General features: G+C 48.0%; 1 protein-coding gene across 2 annotated transcripts; it reads left to right on the top strand.

The window, feature by feature from the left end:
- Positions 1–10,918: 10,918 nt before the first annotated feature.
- On the top strand, positions 10,919–15,587 carry IRF2BP2 (interferon regulatory factor 2 binding protein 2). 2 transcript variants are annotated; one of them, XM_030334446.1, is made up of 2 exons: positions 10,919–12,067; positions 12,701–15,587. In XM_030334446.1, the coding sequence occupies exons 1-2, from the start codon at positions 11,053–11,055 to the stop codon at positions 13,414–13,416; spliced, it is 1,731 nt and encodes a 576-aa protein (XP_030190306.1). In that variant the 5' UTR covers positions 10,919–11,052; the 3' UTR covers positions 13,417–15,587. The 2 variants fall into 2 exon arrangements, with proteins under 2 accessions (XP_030190306.1, XP_030190305.1); XM_030334445.1 differs by having other exon boundaries at positions 10,919–12,115.
- Positions 15,588–23,977: the final 8,390 nt, after the last annotated feature.

Below are 23,977 nucleotides of genomic sequence, written 5' to 3'. Positions count from 1 at the left end.
CGGTATACCTCCCAACAGTCACGATAATACAAGCGGCATATAGGTGGTAGGTTACCCATTAAACGAGTGTGACAGATCGTATTTCTGGTTAATTGTTAGTTCCTTATGACCTTGGACTTTGCCTGTGTGTTTAATAACACCATCTGCTGTATAGGGTAGCAATACGACCTTTTTTACACGAGGATTACTGTTCCTACTTCGTAAACAGCGCTCAATCGGAGGTGATGACACTCTACCATAGAATTATTTAAATTATACTACCTATGGAAAGCCTGAAGAAAGAAAGTGATTTTCTTCCCTATGCCGGCTTTATTGGTTCCACCTAAAATATCGTAATTTATATACCATAATAAAAGCATAAAAATGATTTACAGGTTGTATTCTTGGTCTGCAAGACGAAGTGTTTTAAGAGACCTCTGACTGTTGGGCCTGTCCTGTTTGGCTTTTTCCAGACTAGTTTCTCATCGTGTATAAACCTCTGGGAAATTTCCCAATAAAGCAGACAATTAAAAAATAATTCCCACAAAGTGAAATGAGATGAGACTTTTTTTTTTTTTTTTAATCACCACTCAAGATTGCACCTCTACGTCTGTCTTTTGGAGCATGTTGAGAATCCTGCTGGTGTTCGAGAAATACGAAAACATCTACTGACATGTCTCGGATAATAAGGCGAACGTTGACGGGGTTTTAAGCGGGCCACGTTTGTTTGAGACCCACAGATAGATGCACCTGTGAAATGAATCCGTGGGGGCTGGTGAGGCAGGGAGGAGGGTTTCCTTTTAATTTCACCAGGTTCGTGCTGTATAGTGTGCTAAGACAGTGCAATTCTCCAACCGGCGAATCATAACTTCCCAGAAACAGGGGCTCTATGGAGTGGGAGAACCGGTTTGCACCTAACTGATACCTCCTGCATGGGGGAAAGCGGCACCTTTCTGAGTCAGGAGAAAGAAACTCCATTCACCAGCTCATTCATTTATTTGTCCCCCTAACCCATTCCCAGCCTTGATGCCAAAAGGAGCGAGGTGAATGGAAATTGCTACTTAATCTTACTAGCGAAATGACAGCTCCTTAAAGGTGGAAACTTTTTGGCCGCAACTGTGATTTTTCATTCTGTAACATGGTGACACTATTAAGTAGAAAGGAGCACTGGAAAATAATAAGCATTCTAGGTCAGGGGTACACAATTTCGAACTAACTTTTGTTATGGACTGTGGCAAGGCTCATAGAATTGACCATTGTACGTCCAGTGCTCACACACCCATAACTTCGTGCTAAAATGCGGACACTTTACAGAATATGGGTTATCGTTTGTTTTGTTTGTTTTGTTTTAATTACTGGGAACCGGAAAGGTTGGCCTGAACACCCACTGCACGAAAATAATCAAGAGGTCGTCTACCAACAGAAAACAACTTCAAAAGTCTGGAATGTTGAATTCTGAGCCTAAACCACTTGTCAGCATCCCAAAAAGGCATGTCCTGACATGTTTTCAGTAAAAGAGGGCTTCAACATTCCAGGCTTTTAAAAGAATGTCTCCTGTTACAGCTAAAAGGGGCCGTTTATCTTTTTCCACACTCTGAATTCATGGAATCTGGAGGTCTCGTTTGGGACGCTCATTTTAAAATACGTCGAGTAATTTCTACATGAGAAATAAAGAATATGGCTCCTTTTTATTTATTTTTGTTTGTTTGTTTGTTTTGAGAGAGAGAGCAAGCAAGCCAGGGAGGGGCAGAGAGAGAGAGAGAGAGAGGGAGAGAGAAATTCCAAGCAGGGTCCGCACTGTCAGTGCACAGCCCGATGTGGGTCTCAAACTCACGAACCATGAGATCATGGCCTGAGCCGAAACTAAGAGTTGGACACTCAACCAACGGAGCCACCCAGGCACCCCAAGAATATGGCTCCTTTTTGGTTGTAGAAAAGTAGTTGACATGAAACATTTACATATAAGTGCTTCCCACCAACACCGTCTTTGAAATACATAGAATTTAAGAAACTTCATTAGGTTTTTTCATAATCAGACCCAAATAGGTGAAAACCATATGGAAGGTTATGAGTAGTTAACGATAGTTTGACGTTAGTGAACAAATTTCAAAATATCAGGATTCCTAGAACTTAAGTCTTCTAACATCCTTTATAAATTCAGTATATAGCCAGCAAAGAAGCCACATAGCTATTAAGCAGGGGAATCATGGGTGAGAATACAAAAAAACCTCAAAACAAGTTTCCACATCCTGCTGATCTATTCAGCCAAATGCCTGTCAGTGTATGGAACAGTTTTTTGTTTTTCTCAACTGAGGTCCTTTCGAGTCATCTAAAGGGTCTGTCAATAGTATATTGAATCTTTGCCCATTTTATACGAAGTATATACACAATCTTTGCCCAAATATGTATATAATCTTTGCTGTTTTATATATTTATATACACAATAAGGTGGTCTCTTGTGGAGAGAAATATTTTCCGTGAGTCTCGAGAGACTTTAATTGGGCACATTAATGCTGATACAGATGCTTTTTGCCCTGGCTAACTTAAACTAAGTACAGACCATGGCTTAGCCATTCCTGGCCTGGGATCTGAGCCCAAACCAAGCAGACATAATGTTCTCAGATGATGTGATGATCTGGGAGCCACTTAACCTAGCAACTTTATTTGGATGGCACAATGCCCCAAAATAATGGGCACTCACTGGTCATTTTTCTGCATTGTTTTGTGATGGCACGCGTGTCAGAAGATGTTGGGCTTGGGTTTGTCCAAATCTCCTGTAGTCCCATTAAATCATCCACCATACGAAGGGTCGGAGTAGAAATGGTGCCAAGGTCAGCGCCTCCTCTCCCACTAGAGAAAAACCCGGGCCCGGGGGTATCCAAGTGACCTGCATCAGGTGACCTGCCAGGTGGATGAGGGGAACCCCATGGTTCCTCAGCTATTTCCCGTAGTTATTTCCCGTGCAGGCGTTTACATGTATGTAAAAAAAGAACCTGGGAAGAAAACAGAAATGGGAGGTAGCCCACCAGTGGGCTAAAGAAAGAACTGCAGTTTGGGAAACCTGAATGCTGGCCGTTGAAAACAGCGGCACCTTTTCCTCGAAGGCCAAGGCTTCATGGTCTTGGTCCCCCCACTTTACCAAATTCGTAAAGTGAACCGACACGGATGTGTCAGTCATGGTGACGGATAACGAATTGATCTGTTAATGCGAACGTAGGTGGGTAGGTAGGTAGGTAGGTAGGATGTAGCATAACAGCAGTCTGAAAAATGTTGAAAATCTCGCTGTCTCTGAAATGCTGAGAGATAACAGCCCCTAGGAAGTTCACGTGTGTGTCGTTCCCAGGCATGTTTCGGACCAGTTTCCTCACTCAGGAATTTGCTTGAAGGGCTGAGAAGGCTTGCCAATGAGTCCATCAGAGTTCATCTGTTTTTGCATTTTAGCCGTCTGTGACAAGCTTTTTAGTAAACACACTATATTTAGGCCGTCACATAGGAACTCGCTGTCTCTATTTCTGTCTACCAGTGGTCTTTTGTGAGGGCACACACTCAGGGGGTCTGGTCCCCTGTACTTCTTCCCTGTATCCGCTCAGTTCTGAGTGTGAATCTTAATGGTCTCAGGTTTTGCACTCCCCTTGGCAAAGAGGTATCGCCATGTGGGCGCAGGGGCGGAAGTGTTAATGCATACACACATTTACTCTAATTAATAAATTACAGTCCTCGACGAGTCTTTTTTCTTCCTCTCTTCCTTCTGCAGGGAGCTCTCTGTGTCTCCTTTGTACATAAAACTGATCACACACACACACACACACACACACACACACACATCGGAGAAATAGTTTTGCTGTTATTTAGCTCTTTGGGTACCAGTGGAATATCACCTATACACATAAAATAATTGTTTTAAATAACACTACTTTTTGTGTGTTTTGTTTTCTGTTCTATCTGTTGTGGAGAAGCTGTTGGGTTGGCCCTTAGTTCTTCTTCCAGAGGAATTGTTCTCTACATAGGTGTAATTCAGTGTGTTCTGTGGAGGGGGTACGTTCGAGATCTTTCTACATGTCCACCTTGGACTGGAACTCCTTCTTTTTATTTGTTTGTTTGTTTCTAAACACATTAGGCTAGAGCGAGTAAACCACTAGGACAGATTATTGCAACCCCATTGGTAAAGGCCAAATTTTCCTGCTGATTGGCATTCTTTTATAAAATACATTTTCACCTTATCAAGAGAAAGTCAGTCTAGTTCATATTGGCTGACTTCTTTTTTTCTAAGGGTTTTTTTTTAAAGTGATTATTTATTTATTTATTTATTGTTTAATTTTGAGAGAGAGAAAGATAACATGAGCAGGGGAAGGGGCAGAGAAAGAAAGAGAGGGAGAGAGAATCCCAAACAGGCTCCACACTGACAGTGCGGGGCTCGGTCCCACGAACTTCAAGATCATGACCGAGCTGAAATCAAGAGTTGTATGCTCAACTGACTGAGCCACCCAGGTGCCCCTGGCTAACCTCGTTTTCATAAGAAATACAAACAATGACACTGAGGGCTTATTTAAATAAGTTATGATCATTTTGCTTCCTCTAGCTCCTTCATAATCATGAAATTCTATGAAATATCTGACTTCATGTTTTTTTCTTTTCAGTGCCCCGTGGCCCATTGTATTTGTCTGAGTGCAAAGTAGTCAGGATTGGAAGCCTACAACAGGAATTACATGATTTCATGAGATTTTCCTTTGCTTTGTAAGGAAACAGGTCATAAAGAGTTGGAAGTACAGTATTCCAGTTTGGTGACTGCCCAAATCATATCCTCACCCAACTAAATCCCAAAATGGAAGTTTTTATTTTTTTAATATTTACTTATTTAAAAAAATTTTTTAAATGTTTACTCTTGAGAGAGAGAGAAAGATAACACGCGTGGGCGAGGAGCAGAGAGAGGGAGACACAGAATCCGAAGCAGGCTCCAGGCTCTGAGCCATCAGCACAGAGCCTGATGCGGGGCTCGAACCCACGAACCCACAAACTGCAAGATCAAGACCTGAGCCGAAGTCGGACGCTTAACCAACTGAACCTCCCAGGCACCCCTTTTTAACGTTTGTTTATTTATTTTGAGAGAGAGGGCAGGGTGGAGAGAGAGAGAGAGAGCACACACAAGTGGGGAAGGCACAGAGAGAGAGGGAGAATGAGAATCCCAAGCAGGTTGCACACTGTCACTGCAGAGCCCTGCTGGGCACCATCTCATGAACCGTGAGATCACGACTTGAGTGGAAATCAAGAATAAGACACTTAACCGACTGAGCCAGCAGGCACCCCTGGGATGGAAGTCTTTTATCCTACCGCCAACATCAATTTTTATCTGAAGTTTGTAAAGACCAGCACAAAATAGTTTGCCATTTAAGGAGTCCCCTACCAGGCACAGTGTGGTGGCAACTGTCTCTCATCCCTATCATCTCCCTCTATCTGTTGTGACTGTTTGCTTTTCTTTGGATGGCACGTCTTGTGAACTGCAAGTACTTTTTTCCTATAAACATAGAGATTGGCAAGTCTTAACATTCTTTTTGTCAACACTCACAAACGTTAACACTCTTTTGCTAGGTTTCTACACTGTGCTTGCATGATTTTTTAACATTCAAAATGCAAACAGAATCTTCTAGACTATACCATTAGACAATAGGACTCATATCTGGATTTCAGTTCTGATGCTTAACTTTAAAGTTACTGTAGGCAAATCACTTAATCTTTCAATACCTTGGGTTTTCGTTTCTGAAGAAGGATGACAAGATCATAGAATTTATGCTTGAAACAATCTTTTTTGAATGTCCACATGAAAGGCATAATAAATACTAGGCGATCATATTATTCTTAACCTTTTAGAATTGTAACATCTTCCATTTTTGCAGTCCCCTGACTACCTAAAGTGTACTCAGGAGAGTTACATTTTAAGGAAGTAAGCTAATGAAAGAAAATTTACCACCTTAATATTTTCAAACATTATCCTCGAAGTATATTCACTATTTTGTCAGCATCTTCCTAGTGCTGTCTTTTAAAGGATTTTGGTGAGTGTCTCGAATATCCGTTAAACCCGCATTCAGACATTTTTCCAGAAAAGTACATTTCATCATGCTCTTTCCAAAAAGTCAATAGGAGGGTTCTGGCATCCAATGGCTGTTGAATTCCCTCCAGTTCTCCTACAAATTTCCTTGCAGACTGAGAGAGTGTGTGACCTCAATCTCTCCTTTGTCTGTATTTTTCACTTAGCTCTTTAAATTCTGACACAGGAAGTACTTAGCCTCCACCCAAGACCCCAATTTTTACTCTAAATGGGGACCCGAACCTGTGTTTACACACAGGCTGGTGACTAACAGCTGCTGATTCTTAGACCCTCCACAGACAGTTTATCTCCTCCACATGCAAAAGTCTCTTTAATATCTGAATGCTTTCTGTGCACAGGGGAGGTAGGCTACGGGGAGAGGTCAAACAGAGGGAAAGTATTTCTAAAAAAGTATATTTGCAATTGAAAAACCAGCAGAACTGTCTCCTAAAACGCTATTACTTAGAAAAAAGGCTCTCCTATTACAGAAGGTTCCTGTATGTCATGACTCTCTGTAGTAGGCACAGACGTATTCCCATAAACAAGTATGTTCAAATGCCTATGTATAATTTTTTTAAAGTAGATCAGCCCTGAATAGCACATGTGCCCTTTCAGTCTTAACGGTGGTTTTGCATAAGGAGCTGAGGATGTTATCCACAAAAAATCCACATGACACGCGGCTGCATTTTTTTTTTCTCCTTCAAATATGCCAGGGTCAGAGTTTAAGAAGCTCTAGTATGGTTGCAACATCACGCTATTAATAGAAACTGCACTCTAAAGAATGAAGGCTGTGATTCCACATGTGGATATAGGGTGAAGTGCATGAACTCAGCAGTCTCTAGGAATATCACCTCTTGGGCAGTGCTCCCCGTGCAACCCTCCCCCAGCTGTGTGTCCTCAGGCCAGAGTGCCCTCAGGGTCTTCTGGAAGGAAACTTCTTCTTCTTTTTTTTTTTTTTTTTTTTACACTGCCCTGTGGGGTGTCAGTACAGGGCCCTGCTGTGTTAACAAGAGCATCATCTCAACTGGGGTAAGCTCCGGGGACCAGATTCAGATTTTAGATGTTTAATGCTCACATGGCGGAAGCCCATGGAAATCTCCGTGCGGGGAGGTCAGATTTGTTCTACCCACTGAGCCATTGCTTAGAACTGCTCCCTCTGGCTTACCTTCCGATCGCTTCCCTTATCCCTGCTCTTTTTGGATGGTATCCTACAGAACGGCTTTCCTTTTGCTCCTAGACTGTGATTTTTATTTAAAAAAGAAAAAAAAAAGGCCTTAGAAATTAGAGCTGGAAAGGACCGTTGCCTCATCTAATCTCGGTACAAGTGTTCCCCGTGGAATATTTCCTTTCGTTCTTAAGACAAATGGCAGCATTTCGGCGATCTGGTGCAAAGCCAGCCTCAACCCACGGCCCCACCAACACCTGGTGCGGCGTCCACCTGCCCGTCCACCCATGAACGCGTAGGAGGGCCCTGCAGCCAACCTGGTAACCTTGACCCTGCAAGGCAAAGATTATCATAATGCTCTTCTGAGAGGACCAGCAGCCTTAAGCAAGAGGGCAGAGTCTACGTGACTAAAACATACCAACTTCCTCTTTCATAAGTCATCACATGATGAACTACAATTACAATTCCTGCCTTGTCTCTGCGAATTGCAGACGCATTGCCTCACCCTAGAAACCCTGCTTCTGTGTGTGGAGGAGGCGGCCGTAGCTGCTGCGGCAGCCGATTTGGATGGGATCCAACTCCAGTCTGGGCCGGCAGGGAGGGCGGTGGGTGGAGGACAAAAACAAAGCCATGTTTACTTAGCATAGATCGATAAAGCTGCTTCAGAGCTACATGAAAGGCCAGGCAGCATGAAAGACTTTTGATACAATATAAGGAATTGCTGCTCTGGGTCCAGGGCCAGCCTTAACCCCCTTGATCCCGGCTCCTTTTATGGCAAAGAGAGACCAGAAGTAAACCAGCCTCTCCACGCTCCGGCAGGCATTTCGTTAGGGAAGTTACAACAACTCTGTTTCAACATTCAACTCACAGTGTAATATAAAAAGGAAATGCCCTTCGTTTGGAGAACACAAGCTCTGCTCTACAAAAATCCTTACTTTGTACCTCTCAAGGCAGCATTTGTATTTCAGGATTTCTATTTTGGGATGGAACGGCAGGCTTTCCCTTGAGGTTATTACAGTACCAGCTTGCAGGTAAATGAGTATAATTAGGCCATGGCTCTAACACAGAGTTGTTTTCTTTTAATGTTTCAGTCGCTGCCTAGTGGGGCCATCTCTTGGGGGTGTTCAGATGGCCAGTCTCTCTGCAGCACAAAGACTGGAAGTGTTCCACATCAAAGTCACGCGCTACAATCAGCGGCACAGGGACTGCATGGAGAGTGACCAGAGGGACACGTCCTCAAAGAGGTTCGAGACAGCAGGTACTAGGGGTGACGAAGCCCACTGGCACCAGCTGCTCCAGGGAAGGATCTGGGCAGGCCCTATTCTCCCGGCTAGAAGAGGGTGAGGCAGGATTGCAATTGCAAGCAAGATCCGGGAACAGATGGGGAGACCTTTATGGCAAGCACACCTTCTCTGGAAATCCCCAAGAGAAGACATGCAGGGTTGGCCTGTAAAAACACTTAGATCTGGCATTACGCTTTCCGTGCCGCTTTCGAACAGGTTTTTTCATGCGCTTTAAGCAGCTCCCTCCACCGTTTCTCTAAGGGTGTTTTTCCTCTTCCTTGTGGTTAATCCTTTGAAGCAACCTGGCATTTTCAATAGCAACAACTAGAGAGAAACGTCAGCAGGATTTTTTCTCTCTCCACCTACCAATCCAGTTGTAGGAAAGATAATATAATTAGTACCCTGTTCTTCCCACACTTAACCAGCCCATTCCAGTCTCACGCAGAGATGTGGGCCTGTTTTCCAACAAAAGAAGCTCCAAGGGCCGCCCTTCCAGAGTTGAAGTGTCTAGGTCCCAACTGAGGGTGACTAAGCCCGCGTCTATTAGTCAGTAAGACTAACGACCAGCCAAAAGTGATTTACCCGTAACACACACCAGCTCCTCCTCCCGATACAAGTGTGAAACTCAAGTGCTCACTTCAGTCTGGGCAGAGGCTGTGGCCGCCAACAGTGGCGGGGCGGGCAGGCTCTGCGGCCGCACCCGGCTTTCGCGCGAGGCGGGTATGCACCCGGCCAGGGACTGCCCTGGCCTGGGCCGCGCCGTGGGACCCGCCCCACTACGGCGCCGGGGACTTCCGCCCACGGCCCGGACCCGCGCGACAGCCGCCTGCGGGACCCGCGAGCCGGCCAGCTGGCCAGCCACCCTCACGGCCGGCGCGGACCCCGGCGCCCGCGCCCCGCGCCACCTCCAGTCCAAGTTTGGGCCCGGGGGCGGGGCCTAGAGGCCCACAGTCGCCGGAGGGGGCGGAGCCTGCGCGGTGACGCGGCCGCGCTGGCCGTAGACCCCGGATCCCTGGAATGTGCATTCGTTCAATGAGGCCGCCAGTGCCAGCGGCGCCGAGTCACGTCCGCCCGGAGCGTGCGCACTCGGCGGCAGCGGCGCACGCGGGCCCGCGGCTCTGCGCCCACGTCACGCGCCCGCCGCGCGGTCCTACATAAGGCGGCCGGGTCCGCCAGCGCCGCCGCGAGGTCCTTTGCTCGGCAGGTTGAGCCCGGGCTAGGAAGGAGGGGAGGACGGGGGAAGAGAGGAAGCCTCGATATTTGCGAGGGGTTCGGCGCTCCCGCTTCCCTGCGGAAGGGCTCCGCCAAACGGCGAGTGGACGCGGTCCCAGGCTTAGGAACAGACTCTTAGTAAAACTTAAAGGGGACTGGCGGCGCCTGTGTCCTTCAAAGACAAATGCGAGTGTGAAAGCACTTGGTGGAGTTCAAATGGGACTCCTTAACAACAACAACAACAAAAACCTGTGAACCACGTTAGATTTAAAGTCCCCATCCTCAAGAGAGTGACAGCACCAAGTCACAAAGTGGCCTTGCTTTTAAAAACACGAGTCTTGGCATGATTTGGCCTCAAGCTTCTGGAGGGGAGGAATCCTGGCTGAGTAGTGGAGGCAGCCGAGCGGGTGGAGGGAAGCAAACCGCGCCAGCATCGCCTTCACTTCGGGGACACCGGTCGCGGCGCGGGCGGGCGGCGCTGCCCCGCGGGCGGGCGCCGAGGAGCCGGCTCTCCCGGCAGCGCTCGTTCTCTCACCGCGCGGGGGGAGGGGGAGGGCGCGAGCGCGGGGGAGGGCGGGTGCGCGCGCGAGGGGAGGGGGCCCGCGCAGGCGCCGTGCGAGGCTGTCGAAGAATCAAGTCTGTAGAAGTGGAGCGGTCGCGGCGGCAGCAGCAGCAGCGACGGCGGCGGCGGAGCTGAGGCGGGCAGGGCGCTGACGCGGGCGCTGGAAAGCGGCGACGCCAGGAGCTGTGAGAGAGCAGCGGAGCGACCCGGGGCCCGCGCCGCGCCCGTGCTCCACGCCGCCCGGCTGCCGCCGCCGCCCCGGCGCGGCATGCCCCGCCGCTCGGGCTGAGCCTGCCCCGGCGGCCGCCCCCCGCCCCCCGCCCCCCCGGCCTCCCCGCCCCCCGCCCCGCACTCCGCGCCGGCCGCCGCCGCGACCTGCTGCGCTCCCCCGCGCCCGCGCGGCCCGTCTTCGCTCCGGTCTGGAGGCCGGCCGCGGCCCCGGCCGAGCTCCCGCCGCCGCCTCCGCCGCGCCCCGCCGCGCCGCCCCGCCGCCCCGCCGCCCGCCCGCGCCGGCCGGGGGGACGTGCTGCCGCGGCTGCAGCCCCTCGCCCCGCGCCCGCCGCCCCTCGTGCCCCGGGGGCGCTGCGCGGGCGCCGAGCCTTCGCGGGCTTTGCCGCCGCCGCCGCCGCCTCTGCGGCCGCCGCCGCCGCTGGTGGGGGAGACGCGGGGTTGGGGGGGGAGGAGGGCGCGCGTGGTGCCGGCGGGGAGCGGCGGCGCCCCCTCCTCCTCCTCCTCCTCCTCCTCCTCCAGCGCCGCGGGCTCCTCGGACATGGCCGCGGCGGTGGCGGTGGCGGCCGCGTCCCGGCGGCAGTCGTGCTACCTGTGTGACCTGCCTCGCATGCCCTGGGCCATGATCTGGGACTTCACCGAGCCCGTGTGCCGCGGCTGCGTCAACTACGAGGGCGCCGACCGCGTCGAGTTCGTCATCGAGACGGCGCGGCAGCTCAAGCGGGCGCACGGCTGCTTCCCGGAGGGCCGCTCCCCGCCCGGCGCCGCGGCCCCCTCCGCCGCCAAGCCGCCGCCGCTCTCGGCCAAGGACATCCTCCTGCAGCAGCAGCAGCAGCAGCAGCAGCAGCAGCTGGGCCACGGCGGCCCCGAGGCCACCCCGCGCGGCCCGCAGGCCCTGGAGCGCTACCCCCTGGCGGCCGCCGCCGAGCGGCCCCCGCGCCTCGGCTCCGACTTTGGCGGCAGCCGCCCGGCCGCGGGCCTGGCCCAGCCGCCGACGCCGCAGCCGCCGCCCGTGAACGGCATCCTGGTGCCCAACGGCTTCTCCAAGCTGGAGGAGCCCCCGGAGCTGAACCGCCAGAGCCCGAACCCGCGGCGCGGCCACGCCGTGCCGCCCACCCTGGTGCCGCTCATGAACGGCTCGGCCACGCCGCTGCCCGCCGCGCTCGGCCTCAGCGGCCGCGCCGCCGCCTCGCTGGCCGCCGTGTCCGGGGCCGCGGCCGCCGGCCTGGGCTCGGCGCAGCCTGCCGAACTGAGCTCCCACAAGCGGCCGGCGTCCGTATCGAGCAGCGCGGCCGCGGAGCACGAGCAGCGCGAGGCGGCCGCCAAGGAGAAGCAGCCGCCGCCGCCCTCGCATCGCGGCGCGGCCGACAGCCTGGCCGCGGCGGCCGGGCCCACCGAGCTGGGCGCCGAGGGCGCGGGCAAAGGCCGCGGGCCCGGAGAGCAGGACTGGGTCAACAGGCCCAAGACCGTGCGAGACACGCTGCTGGCGCTGCACCAGCACGGCCACTCGGGGCCCTTCGAGAGCAAGTTTAAGAAGGAGCCGGCCCTGACTGCAGGCAGGTTGTTGGGTTTCGAGGCCAACGGGGCCAACGGGTCTAAAGCAGGTAGGGGCGGCTGTGGAGTGAGGGGCTCTAGGGGAGAGAGGGGCACGCAGAGCAGAGGAGGGGGTGCTGTTTTCCATTCGCCGTTCTACCCCGGCCCAGAAACAACAAACACCCAACTTCCTGATCTGCCTGAGGCGGAACCAGTGCTTAGTGGCAACGTGTTCATGTGCTGAAGCAGCATAACAGAGATGAGTCAGACTGGGCTGATAGGCACTGACACAGGGTTTTCCTTTCCCAGCACATTCTTGGATGGGAGCATGAGGGCACCAGTCACCTTTTAACCTGTTGGGGGACGTTGGCGATCGAATGCGCGGTTTAACCTGGGAACGTGCGTGCACGTGTAGAAACAGGCTCCTCGGTGCATGCTGTGTTCTGTGGCTTTTTACAATACCACCTCGGAGCCCCACGGGTCTAAGTGTCTTAACTTGCACGTGCACTTGAAACTCCTGTGAGATTTTATAGACTAGCTCTGAGAGAATGGACGTTCTTTAGGGAGTCTTGTTTCGTGTTAGGAAGAGAGAGATCCTTTTCAGCACACATCCACTTACTTCCTTTTTTTTCCTTTTCTTTTTTTCTCTCCCCCAGTGGCAAGAACAGCGAGGAAAAGAAAGCCTTCTCCAGAACCAGAAGGTGAAGTCGGGCCCCCTAAGATCAATGGAGAGGCACAACCGTGGCTGTCCACACCCACAGAAGGGCTCAAGATCCCCATTACTCCTACATCCTCTTTTGTGTCTCCGCCGCCACCCACTGCCTCACCTCATTCCAACCGGACCACACCGCCTGAAGCGGCTCAGAACGGCCAGTCCCCCATGGCAGCCCTGATCTTAGTGGCAGACAATGCAGGCGGCAGTCACGCCTCGAAAGACGCCAACCAGGTTCACTCCACTACCAGAAGGAATAGCAGCAGTCCACCCTCTCCGTCGTCTATGAACCAAAGAAGGCTAGGCCCCAGAGAGGTGGGGGGCCAGGGGGCAGGCAGCACTGGAGGACTGGAGCCAGTGCACCCTGCCAGCCTCCCAGACTCTTCTCTGGCAGCCAGTGCCCCCCTGTGCTGCACCCTCTGCCACGAGCGGCTGGAGGACACCCACTTTGTGCAGTGCCCGTCTGTCCCTTCGCACAAGTTCTGCTTCCCTTGCTCCAGACAAAGCATCAAACAGCAGGGAGCTAGCGGAGAGGTCTATTGTCCCAGCGGGGAAAAATGCCCTCTGGTGGGCTCCAATGTCCCCTGGGCCTTTATGCAAGGGGAAATTGCGACCATCCTGGCTGGAGATGTGAAAGTGAAAAAAGAGAGAGACTCGTGACTTTCCGGTTTCAGAAAAACCCAATGATTACCCTTAACTAAAACTGCTTGAATTGTATATATATATATCTCCATATATATATATATATATATATATATACACACATATATGTATATATATATACACACACACACATATATATATACATATGTATATATATATGTATATATATATATCCAAGACAAGGGAAATGTAGACTTCATAAACATGGCTGTATAATTTTGATTTTTTTTTGAATACATTGTGTTTCTATTTTTTTTTTTTTTTTGACGACAAAAGGTATGTACTTCTAAAGGCATTTTCTTCTTTTGTTAATGTTATTAGCATATCTTTGTGCTTTATTATCCTGGTGACAGTTACCGTTCAATGTAGGCTGTGACTTGCGCTGCTTTTTTAGAGCACTTGGCAAATCCGAACTGCTTCTAGCTGTATTTGTATGCACTTATTTTAAAAAGAAAAAAAAAAAAGCCAAATACATTTTCTGACATTGTAAGATTGCCTTACTGTCTGTTATTCCTTACTGCTGGCTCCTCTCTCAGGCTGGAGGCCAGTTGGTGGAGAAGGAAAGGAAATGAGTGAAGTGGGCGGCATGCCAGTGGGAAATATCACCAAGTTTCCCCCAAAACGTTGTCCTCTCAGAGTAGTAGGAAAATAGATTGCGAATCTTTCTCTATTTCGTTCTTAAAAGTTCAGTTGTTGGGATATTAATGACTGCCTGGGAGTTGCTGCTGAGAGATTTTCAGGACTCATGTGGTTTTGGGGGGGAGGGGGATTTTTTTTTTTTTTTTAAAGGCAAAGTTGACCACTGTTCACTGCCCACGTGATCAGTTGTAAGCTTCCAATGCTGCATGCTAGCCGGTTACATAATACACGATTCAGTGACTGAGGGCGGTGACCGCGGATGGCGCGGCGCACAAGATGGCACTGCCATCTTTGAACAGAGCCTGGCTCTGCAGCGCCACTCATGTTTTGAAAACCCCCCCCCCCCCCCCAGAGCTCTGTTTGTTGTTGGTGTCGTCGTTCCTTTGAAAAGAGTCTCGAGGGAAGTTACGGTTCAGGTGAACTTGGAGATTGCGGGATTGGTTTCGTTTCTGTCTTGTGTTTGGTTTTTGTTTTGTTTTTGGTTTTGGGTTTTTGTTGTTTTATCATTTACCTGTAGTGCTATTGCTGTTGGTACTCTCACCTACACCCTGTTTCTAGCGAGTGCTAAATACAGTATGGTACAATGACAGGAACAGCACATAGTGCTGCCAGGACTGCCCGTGGGCATATCAGTGACAGCCCAAATGGGGGTGGAGGAAACCTGTAATTTCCTTCTTACGTGTGTTTGACATACCAAGTGAATAATACTGTTCTTCTGGAAAAAAAAAAAATTTTTTTTTTGATAAACTAGTGACAATTAAAGTAAGGGTTTTAATAATAGACAGGCCCCACCTCTCAAACTATTCTTAGAAACCTTTTGTAAACTAGTTTCTTTTGATCACTATTTTGCATCAGTAAACTGATTTTTTTTTTAAACCAATAAATCATCTGTTATTAGAAATAGTTGGCTCACAGTGATACTGGTTTTTCTTTTGTGCTGTTACGATTTAACATTGACAGGAACACTATTCGAAATCCTTTTATGTTCAGGTGTTTGTAACTTGGCCCTATAATTAGGCTGAATCATGGCTTCAAGGTCTACTACAACTTCTGTGTATCGTTTACGACCTAGCTTCTATTTTAATTTGAAGATAGAAATTGTTACCCTCTTTAGATTCTTTTTTAGTTATGTTTTTGTCTTTTTTAAATTGCTCAAATATTTTTTAACGGTCGAGTTATATTAACACTTGAAAATCAGATACTGCACCAAATACAGTATTTTTTTTTTTTTTGGTAGTGTTTTTAACGAGTGCACCTATTATTAATGCTGTGCAAATTCATGTTACCGGTCATTGTTATATTACAAACAGACTTGCATGATTAACCAGTTTGTTGTTACACTTTTTTTTTTTTTAATTGGAGCATCAATGACTCAGATCAGACTGGTTTCTCTTATGTAAATGCATACATGCAGAAACACAGAGTCCATTTTACATGCCCATAAAGACATTTGTAAAGAATTCAACTATTATGGTTTGTTGTATAAATGTGTATCTAAGCACTTTATTATAAACTGGAATTTGACCTCATAGATTTTACAAGTTGATCAGTCATTTGACCTGATTCGTGGTAGCTATCTGTATGTTTTGCAATCTTAATACAGATAAGCTTTCCAAAAAGATTATTAATAAAGAACCATCCTGCTGTTTTGAGTAAGTCTTTCCAGCTGTGGAGAAGACAGCCTATGGATTCTCTGTGCTGGTGTTTAAGGAGGGGGAGAGTACGGACAGCTTGAAAGGGCTGTGTTTGAGATTACTCCTATTAAAAACTAAGACCTGGAGGAGTCTGGCCCTTGGGTGGCCTTCGTGGAAGACTTGCAGCTGTAAAATGTTGATTGGGGTTCTTTTTCTGGCGTTCTCTTAAGTTAAGAAGTTTAACATTGGGACATGGGTTTGATCTTTTGTTGTACCTGATGACAGTGCAGAGAGTCTCCACAGCTGGATAAAAATGTCAGAAAGCTACTTACTGTACATGGGCAGTATCCGATTTCAAATCCTAAATATTTCAGCTGTGCTTTTAATACTCAAAATATTAGGGGATGGGGTGTTGAAGCTTTCCCTTTTTTGCTTTACCAATTTATAGAATATAACAGATGTACTGTCTTTCATGTGGCCTCACATTAAAAGTTATGAGAACGTACACATGGTTTACAACTTTTACTATATACCTTCCCTTGGCCACCAAGTATTTTTAAAGTGTGCCACCTTTTAACCTTTACTTTTTTTTAAGTTGAAGGTGATCCCTTTTTCTATATATGATGAAACTCATGTCAACTGAAGTGAGTGTAATCTCATATCAACATTATTATATTTTAAAATCACGCTATGGAAATATCACCTGCATTCTGTCATTTGTCAGATTTACAGTACCTTTTTTTTTCTTTAACTTTTAGCATTAAATAAAAATAAAATTGGGAGCACTGAAAATTTTCTGAGGCCTTTTTTAATGTTTTAAAGTTAGCTTAGAATGGCTATTATTGTGATCACTAATGGCAATGCGACCAAAGGATGTGTGGGTTTGGGGTTGGGGTTTGACTGGAAGAACAGGAGGTAAAAGACACAGAACAAAAAGCCAACTGATGGTGGGGGGGGGGGGGGGAAGTGCTAGGGACCGGGGAAAGGGCAACTGGATAGGGGAAACCGATTAAGAGAAGAGCGGAACAAAGTACAGCCAGAAAGTACTTGTTTATTTTCAGCTTGTAGTAGAGCCAGCCCCTCTACAACAGGAGACTGGCAGGAGATCCTGTCCACACCTCAAAGGCTATCGAGACCAGGAGCTACTCTCTGGAAAGCATCAGAAGAAAACAGCCATGTTGGGCCACGTGAAATGCACTGAAGACAAAAGGGGGAAAATAGTAGCCTGCCTTTTGGAAAGCATTGGAATAAAATGAGAGCGAAAAGCCAGGGGGATTACTGATGTCTTGAAACCTGAATTTATAAATAGACATAAAAGGTGGGAAGCACCGGGAACCATTTGCAGACTACTGTCTACTCGCACATAGTAAGAGATGTTTGCAGCTTTTACTCGTTTTATTGATCAATGGCTTGGCAGACTTCTATGAAAGGAAGTTGTGAAGCTTACATAGAGTTTGGGGATAGCGTACACATAGACTGATTTACTACGTGTTTTAAATTAAACAGCCACAGTTAATGTGTAACTGAATATTTTTCGGTTGGGGTGGTCCCGTAACTTGGACCCATGGCTGTATGTGTGTCAATAATTTCTTTTTATTAGTAGGCTGTTTAAGGCAGTTTTCAAGAAACCGTATTCTTAATAAGTTAATTACAGCTCATGATACGCAACACGATGTTTCATTTAGGGATCAGGTTAAAAGAAATGTTAAACCGTTGACTTTAACGTCAGAATGTTAAATTTTATTTTTAGTAAAATTTAAGAGACTGCAGCTTGCAGAAGTCATTTTTTAAATTTCAAAAGCTCCTCTCAAAGTAAACTTTAATGATTGCATTCAGTTTCCAGTTAAGACCAAACGAGCCAGACTCTTGATGTGGCAGATGTCTTTGTTTATTCCCCAAAGGAGGGAAAAAGTTAAAGGGAAAATACAGAGAACTCCCTTGAATTCCTAGACTTAAGTCCCTTGTTACTCAAAGTTGTTTTGCATATGATTTATAGATGGTTTTATTTGGTTTAGTGAAGAGTAAAATGTTTCTCTTCCTGATTCCAAAGGGTATGCGTGGAATCATTCAGAAAAATGTTCAGTTGTGTGTAGGCCACTAGAAGTCCTGAGTCACCCTCATTTGCTTGCCTTTTCTTCAGAGGGAACAGTGTGAGAAGACACGCCTTTCCTCTGTCACAGACCAAGGTCAGAGGCACCAATGAATGGAATACATATTTACCTACTTCATCATCTGGGGCTCTAGAAATGAGAGGCGGGGTGGGGATGCTATTTAACTCCTTCTGTGCCACTGGTTAGGCCTCTGGCAGCAATAGTATTGATTACAATCAAATAAAAATTATGGTGTGACTTCGCAGATGATTAATTATCTAGATCCTTTGTTGCTGTTTCTCTTGACAGCCTGCATTTTCCTCCAGTTATGAACCCCCCGACAGGAATTTAAAAGGCACAAAACTATACAAAAAGCCAATTTGTAAATTACTTAGGAGGTCGGAGGATGGAAAGTGACGGATTTATGGATTATCTGTGGATTTCTCTATTAATCCCCAGATAAATCCATTATTAGGGATAGCCACACTATCCCTATTTACCATTAACTAATTTGTACCTAATTTAACAGTGAACTTTGTTTTAACCCATCAGTCTGTTAACCTGCTGTTTCCCCGTGTTAATACAACTTCACATGCTTGATTTAAAACAGCTTTCCTTTTTTTAATTTGAGGTATAATTTTTTTAATTATAGAATACGAAATCAACATCAGCATGGATCTTTATCACAGCATATTGTGTGCTTCTGTGTGGCACTAAGCCACGTAAAACAACCCATACAAGCTACAGACGAGGTATTTTAGGGCAAAAAAGTACGCCCTAGGCAAAATCATTTTTAGAATCATTTAGACATTGGGTCGTAAAGCCGTTCTTTTATTTTGAATCTGAGAAACAATCGAGCAAAATCTCCTTAATAGAACAGCCCTATTAGAACGGTATCAACAGTCTTAAATATTGCTTTGAAAACAATGTAGCCCTTCAAAACTAAAAGTCTTAGTAGAACGAGTCTTCAGTGCACAAAAAATTTATCACAAAGTCAGCCATGAAAATCCTCTAGGAGGTGATTTACTTTTAGGTCAGACAAGGTCTGGATAAGAGACCACAGGATTCCTAGTTTAAATTGGAAGCATCAATACGCTGGTTGATCTCATCTTTTGAATGGACTTTAGAAGTTGGATTGCGTAATCTAAAGAGCCTTCTCTGGCAGTTCAGTTAGACGCCCTTGATGCTGAGATAAGACATCCTATATAGACTGGTAATGTCCCATTTGAATATTTCTCAGTTTATATTTTGGGGAAATCAAATGTGGTCTATAATCTGCAGAACCCATCACTTAACCACTTTTGCTTAGCAAGTACTATTTCATTCTTAATGTCCCCACTATCCATTCATATTCAGATGCTTACAAGGAGACAGGCATCACGCACAACAAAGGAGTCACGTTTTGTTGTGTGGGTTATTCAGGCAGCAAGTGTAGCAGACCAATCCTTGGGTCACCGCATCATACTTCTCTGCCTTTTAGAAAATCTCTTTCCCCTGGCAGTTCAAATCGACTCTTTTGAACCGTAAATGTGGCTATTTACATTGCCAGGAAAAAATAAGTCCCGAAACATGTCCTCAGAAGTAAGGGCCAAAGATTATTTTAATGTACGGTGAGAGTTTACTAAAAGTAAACCTTTATTGTACGATTTTAAAATATTAACCACACTCGTAACTTCAGTTCTGCAGAGAACTGAACGTAGGAGTAGGGATGGTCTGGGGCCGAAGACATCAGCATTTTGTTACACACAGCCTTGGCTTTGGGCCTTCCATGTTCTCCAAAGCCTGAGAGACTACGCGGGAGCTGCAAGGCAGAAAAAGGCTGTTGCATGCCTTAACCCAGGCTAAAAGGCCTCTTACCTCCGTTTTGTTATTTCTGCCTCCAAACAGCATTCCAATTAGCTCTTTTTGGTGATAAAAGATAAAGATTTATTGTACCCCACCTACAACTGGAATCAATTTCACAGGAGGGTCACAGTCATTAGAGAAGTTTTCTGGAATACTATTCCCTAAATAAGCACCATGTGGGTTGTTGCTATTATTTAACACCTATTAAGTAGGCACATCATTCTAGGCTTTGAACAGCTGGAGTCCGGGCCCCAGCTTTCTTGGAGCTTACAGACAATTCCGCAGACAGGCAGGAGAAGGTCGGTGTGCTCGATTAAGGGCACCTACTGAGCAAAGTTTAACTACTTGCTGGTTTCCTTCCGCGAGTTTGGAAAATACATGGTCTAGGGCTAAATTCTTAACGTGGAGGATTGAGTCTCCTTCTAGAACTTCCAACTGGAACCTCGGTAGGGCTGTGACACAGGAACGCAGTCCAAAGTCCAAAGTGCTGTCACACAAGAAATTCATTATGCCCAGCATGCAACCGTCATGCATGAAAGGGGCCGCTGGACCTCGGTTATCTTCCTACAAATCAAGAAGCCATTTGGAAACATCGGGGCCAGGTCAAAATCGTCAAACTGTAGCCTTGTCTTTCTCCACTTTTTTTTTTTTTTTAATTGTTGCTCACAGTGTCGTTTTTGAAAAGGAAGAAAACAGCCGCCAGCACTGCCAAGCCCTGTTTACTGGAGGGGAAGGAAAGGGGAGGCGGCTCCCTGACTCTCCGGCAGCCTGCGTAAGGGCCTGCGCCCACGAGGGGACCTTGCTGTGGTTTCCAGCGCGGCACCCTGACTCACGCCGCGCCCGTGTTTATTTATTCTAGAACTTCTGCCGGGGCCGCACGGCCGCCGGCGCAGCGCCTTCGCCCCGCGCCCCGCTCTGCGCACGTGGAGCCGGGCGGCGGGACCCCACGCGGGCGGCGGCGCCCGGACCCGCCCCGCCGGCGCGCCAGCTGCGCGGCTATAATTAGAGAGGAGCCGCGGCCGCGCGCCCCCGCCCGCGTGCCCGCGAGGGCCGTGCGCGCGCGCGCGCGCGCGCGCGCGGGGCCGCCCGCGTGCGTTCCCCGGCCTCGCGCTCTGGACCGGTTACCGAGTCGTGCACCAAATAAAGTAAAGGTCTGGCTCCTGCCGGGCGAGGCGGGCGGGCGAGCGGCGTGCCAGCCGGCTCCGGGGTGTGGCGAGCCCTCGGTTGCCCAGAAAAGGTGCAACGCGCGTCAGCAAGAGCCTTGGCTGCTGCCGCGAGGGTCCCTGACGCGCTGCCGGCTGTCCCGGGTGGATTTTCTAAGTTGGGGAGGGCGCATGACAAGAGCTGCCCCAGATGTCACTCCCTTTTTGGAAATCATGAGGCTGCCTTTTTTTTTTTTTTTTTTTTTTTAAAAGACTGTGGCTATAATAAGGCAAACGGTCCACGCTGGTGGAGTAAACTCTCATACTTAAGGGGCATCCGTCTTCGGGGAAAGCACACCGAGGCACGGGTGCGTGTCCATAAAAATGTTATTTATTAAGCGAACCTCAGGACATGCCCATATGGGTACGACAGAGTCAAATACAGTATTGCAGCCACAGACTGCCTAAAAGGGAGTTGCCTTTTTACAGAGAGACCTTTATTAAAATTACGGCAAGGGCCAAAAAGTTTTTTCTTGCGTCATAGCACCGTTGGGCGCTGGAGGTGCCCCGCAATCCATGGACTTCTAATTTCCGTTCATTGTTAGGTTCAGTACTCTGCAGTAACGTCTCAAAAAAAATCCAAGAAGCATGACCCCATCCTTGCACAAGATGACGCCGAAATGGCATGTGGTACCAGCCTTGGAGTGCAGGCCGAGGAACTTCACTGTGGACTGAGGGTTGTGTAATAGTTTCAGGCACGAAATCATTTTAGAAGCGTGGGATGAATTCCTACAGAACCGTCCCCTCCTTCTGTATTTTATCGAAGAACTCGCAAGGCTTCTCAGGTTGCAGCTCGATTCCTACGAAGCTATTTTTGCTCTTTGCCCGAGCCCATTGGTCTTGACACAGCATCGCTAGAGTCACCCGCTCCGCTCCTGGACAAAAGACCTTTGAGAGCGAATTCTGCAAGGAGAGTCTCTCTGAAAACACACCTCAGAATTGTCCAGTTCTGTCCCAGACACACGACAACACTGGAACAGAGGTCAGGACGTCTCCAGGTGTTCCTGGGCTTTGGGTGATCATTTCAGGTAATTCCATTCATTTTTGTGTTCCTATGTGCCATTATTATTATTACTGTTAATGACCGTGTGCTTACCTTAGTGGGGGCAAAGGAATCAAACTGGACTGTCTCAGTGACAGCTTTTTGGTTTTTCATCCATCGGCCAGACATAAGAAAGCACTGGGTGTGATACCCATTAGGTACTTGGGCGCCATGAATGTGTACCACTAAAAATATAGATGCTTGGTTATTATATTAAAGAGGAAATAGCAAATGGTCTTGAAACACTGGAGAGAAGGGGCTCCCCCTGCTGTCATCATAGAAGCTGCATCGTCTCTCTGGCTAGAGGAGCAAGGACATCGCAGGGTAAAGCATAGTAGCCGACCATTCGTGAAGTTCTCATCACGTTGGGGGACGTATAGTTCTATTGGAAATAAAAAAAAAAAAAAAAAACCACAGACCACGAATGAAGGCAATGAATACTTTTCTTAAAAGTTTTCTATGCTCACATTCATTTGCTGAAGGGCCAGCGTCCCTATAAACCACTGAAATGGCCGGGGCACCTGGGTGGCTCAGTCGGTTGAGCGTCTGACTTCAGCTCAGGGCACGATCTCGCGGTCCGTGAGTTCGAGCTCCGCGTCAGGCTCTGGGCTGATGGCTCAGAGCCTGGAGCCTGCTTTGGATTCTGTGTCTCCCTCTCTCTCTCTCCCCCTCCCTGTTCATGCTCTGTCTCTCTCTGTCTCAAAAATAAATAAATGTTAAAAAAAAAAAAAAAAAAAAAAACACTGAAATGGCCAACCCAAGTCCACGGATGGCTTTAAAGGCAAGGGTGGCATTTGCCACCTGGTGGCAGGTGGGGTTGGGGTGAGCCTGTGTTTGAGCATACTGTGCCTTTTAAAAAAAAAAAAATAATCGATAAAAGTGACCTATGACGAAAAATAAAAGAACACCACTAAGTTTTGACCTTGGTAAAAATGTTGGATTTGTAAAAAAACTCGTTTCCTTTTCCTGTAAATCACACTCCTCTGCACATGGGTCTTTACATCTGTAAGTAAGCCTTCAGAGCTCATGAACACCACGGATTTGTAGCCCTGGGAAGAACTCGATGGCAAACATTCCCTGAGTGAAGTGTCAGCCGTGACCAGACCGAGCCGGAGGTCATTCATCTGTTTGCTGAGAGGTTGAGGACTTGGATGGAATTAGTCGGGTCGAAGGTCTTCACGGATGAGGTCAATCGCAAGCAGTTAGGAAGGAGAGGAGAGGGGCGCCTGGGTGGCTCAGTTGGTTAAGCCGTGGACTTCGGCTCAGGTCATGATCTCACGGTTTGTGAGTTCCAGCCCCGCCTCAGGCTCGCTGCTTTCAGCACAGAGCCGGCTTTGGATCCTCTGTCCCCCTCTCTCTCTGTCCCTCGCCCACTCGTGTTCTCTCTCTCTCTCAAAAATAAATAAACATTTAAAAAAAAAAAAAAGAAGGAAAGGAGATGGCCTGTGCAAGCTCTGAGGGATTGGAGAGGAAAAATCACGGGAGGAGAACCCACGTCTACGTGGGTGTGGTCATGTATTGATTCATTTATTGGTTTGCTTATCCCTTCCCTCCACTCATGGTAAGGAAGGCAGGCTCTTGAGCTATGGCCACAGCTCCACCTCTCTAACCATAGCGTTTAACCCTCTGACCTCAGTGTAATTATCTGTGAAATGGGTTAAGGCTATACCTACGTCGTGGCATTGTTGTTGAGGGGATTGGATGACAGGGTTATAGAACACGCATAGTCAGCGCATATTAAGTCCTTGTTAAATTTGGGTACATCACCCTGCGGTGCTGGGCTCTGGGCCGGTGTTAGATAGTTGTTAAAAAACAAAAAAACACCAGTGTCTTCAGGGTCACCTGAGTGGCTCAGTCCGTTAAGCATCCAACTTTGGTTCAGGTCATGATCTCACGGTTGGTGAGTTCGAGCCCCGCGTCGGGCTCTGTGCTGACCGCTCAGAGCCTGGAGCCTGTTTTAGATTCTGTGTCTCCCTCTCTCTCTGCCCCTCCCCCGTTCATGCTGTGTCTGCCTGTCTGTCTGTCTCTCTCTCTCTCTGTCAAAAATAAACATTAAAAAAATGTGATCATGAATCTGGTCACCTCTCTCCACCTGATGGAAACCAT

Source organism: Lynx canadensis, chromosome D2, assembly GCF_007474595.2.
Source record: "Lynx canadensis isolate LIC74 chromosome D2, mLynCan4.pri.v2, whole genome shotgun sequence".
Taxonomy (NCBI): Eukaryota; Metazoa; Chordata; class Mammalia; order Carnivora; family Felidae; genus Lynx; species Lynx canadensis.
Note: the sequence above shows the minus strand (reverse complement) of the source record. Positions and strands in the feature narration are given on the sequence as shown.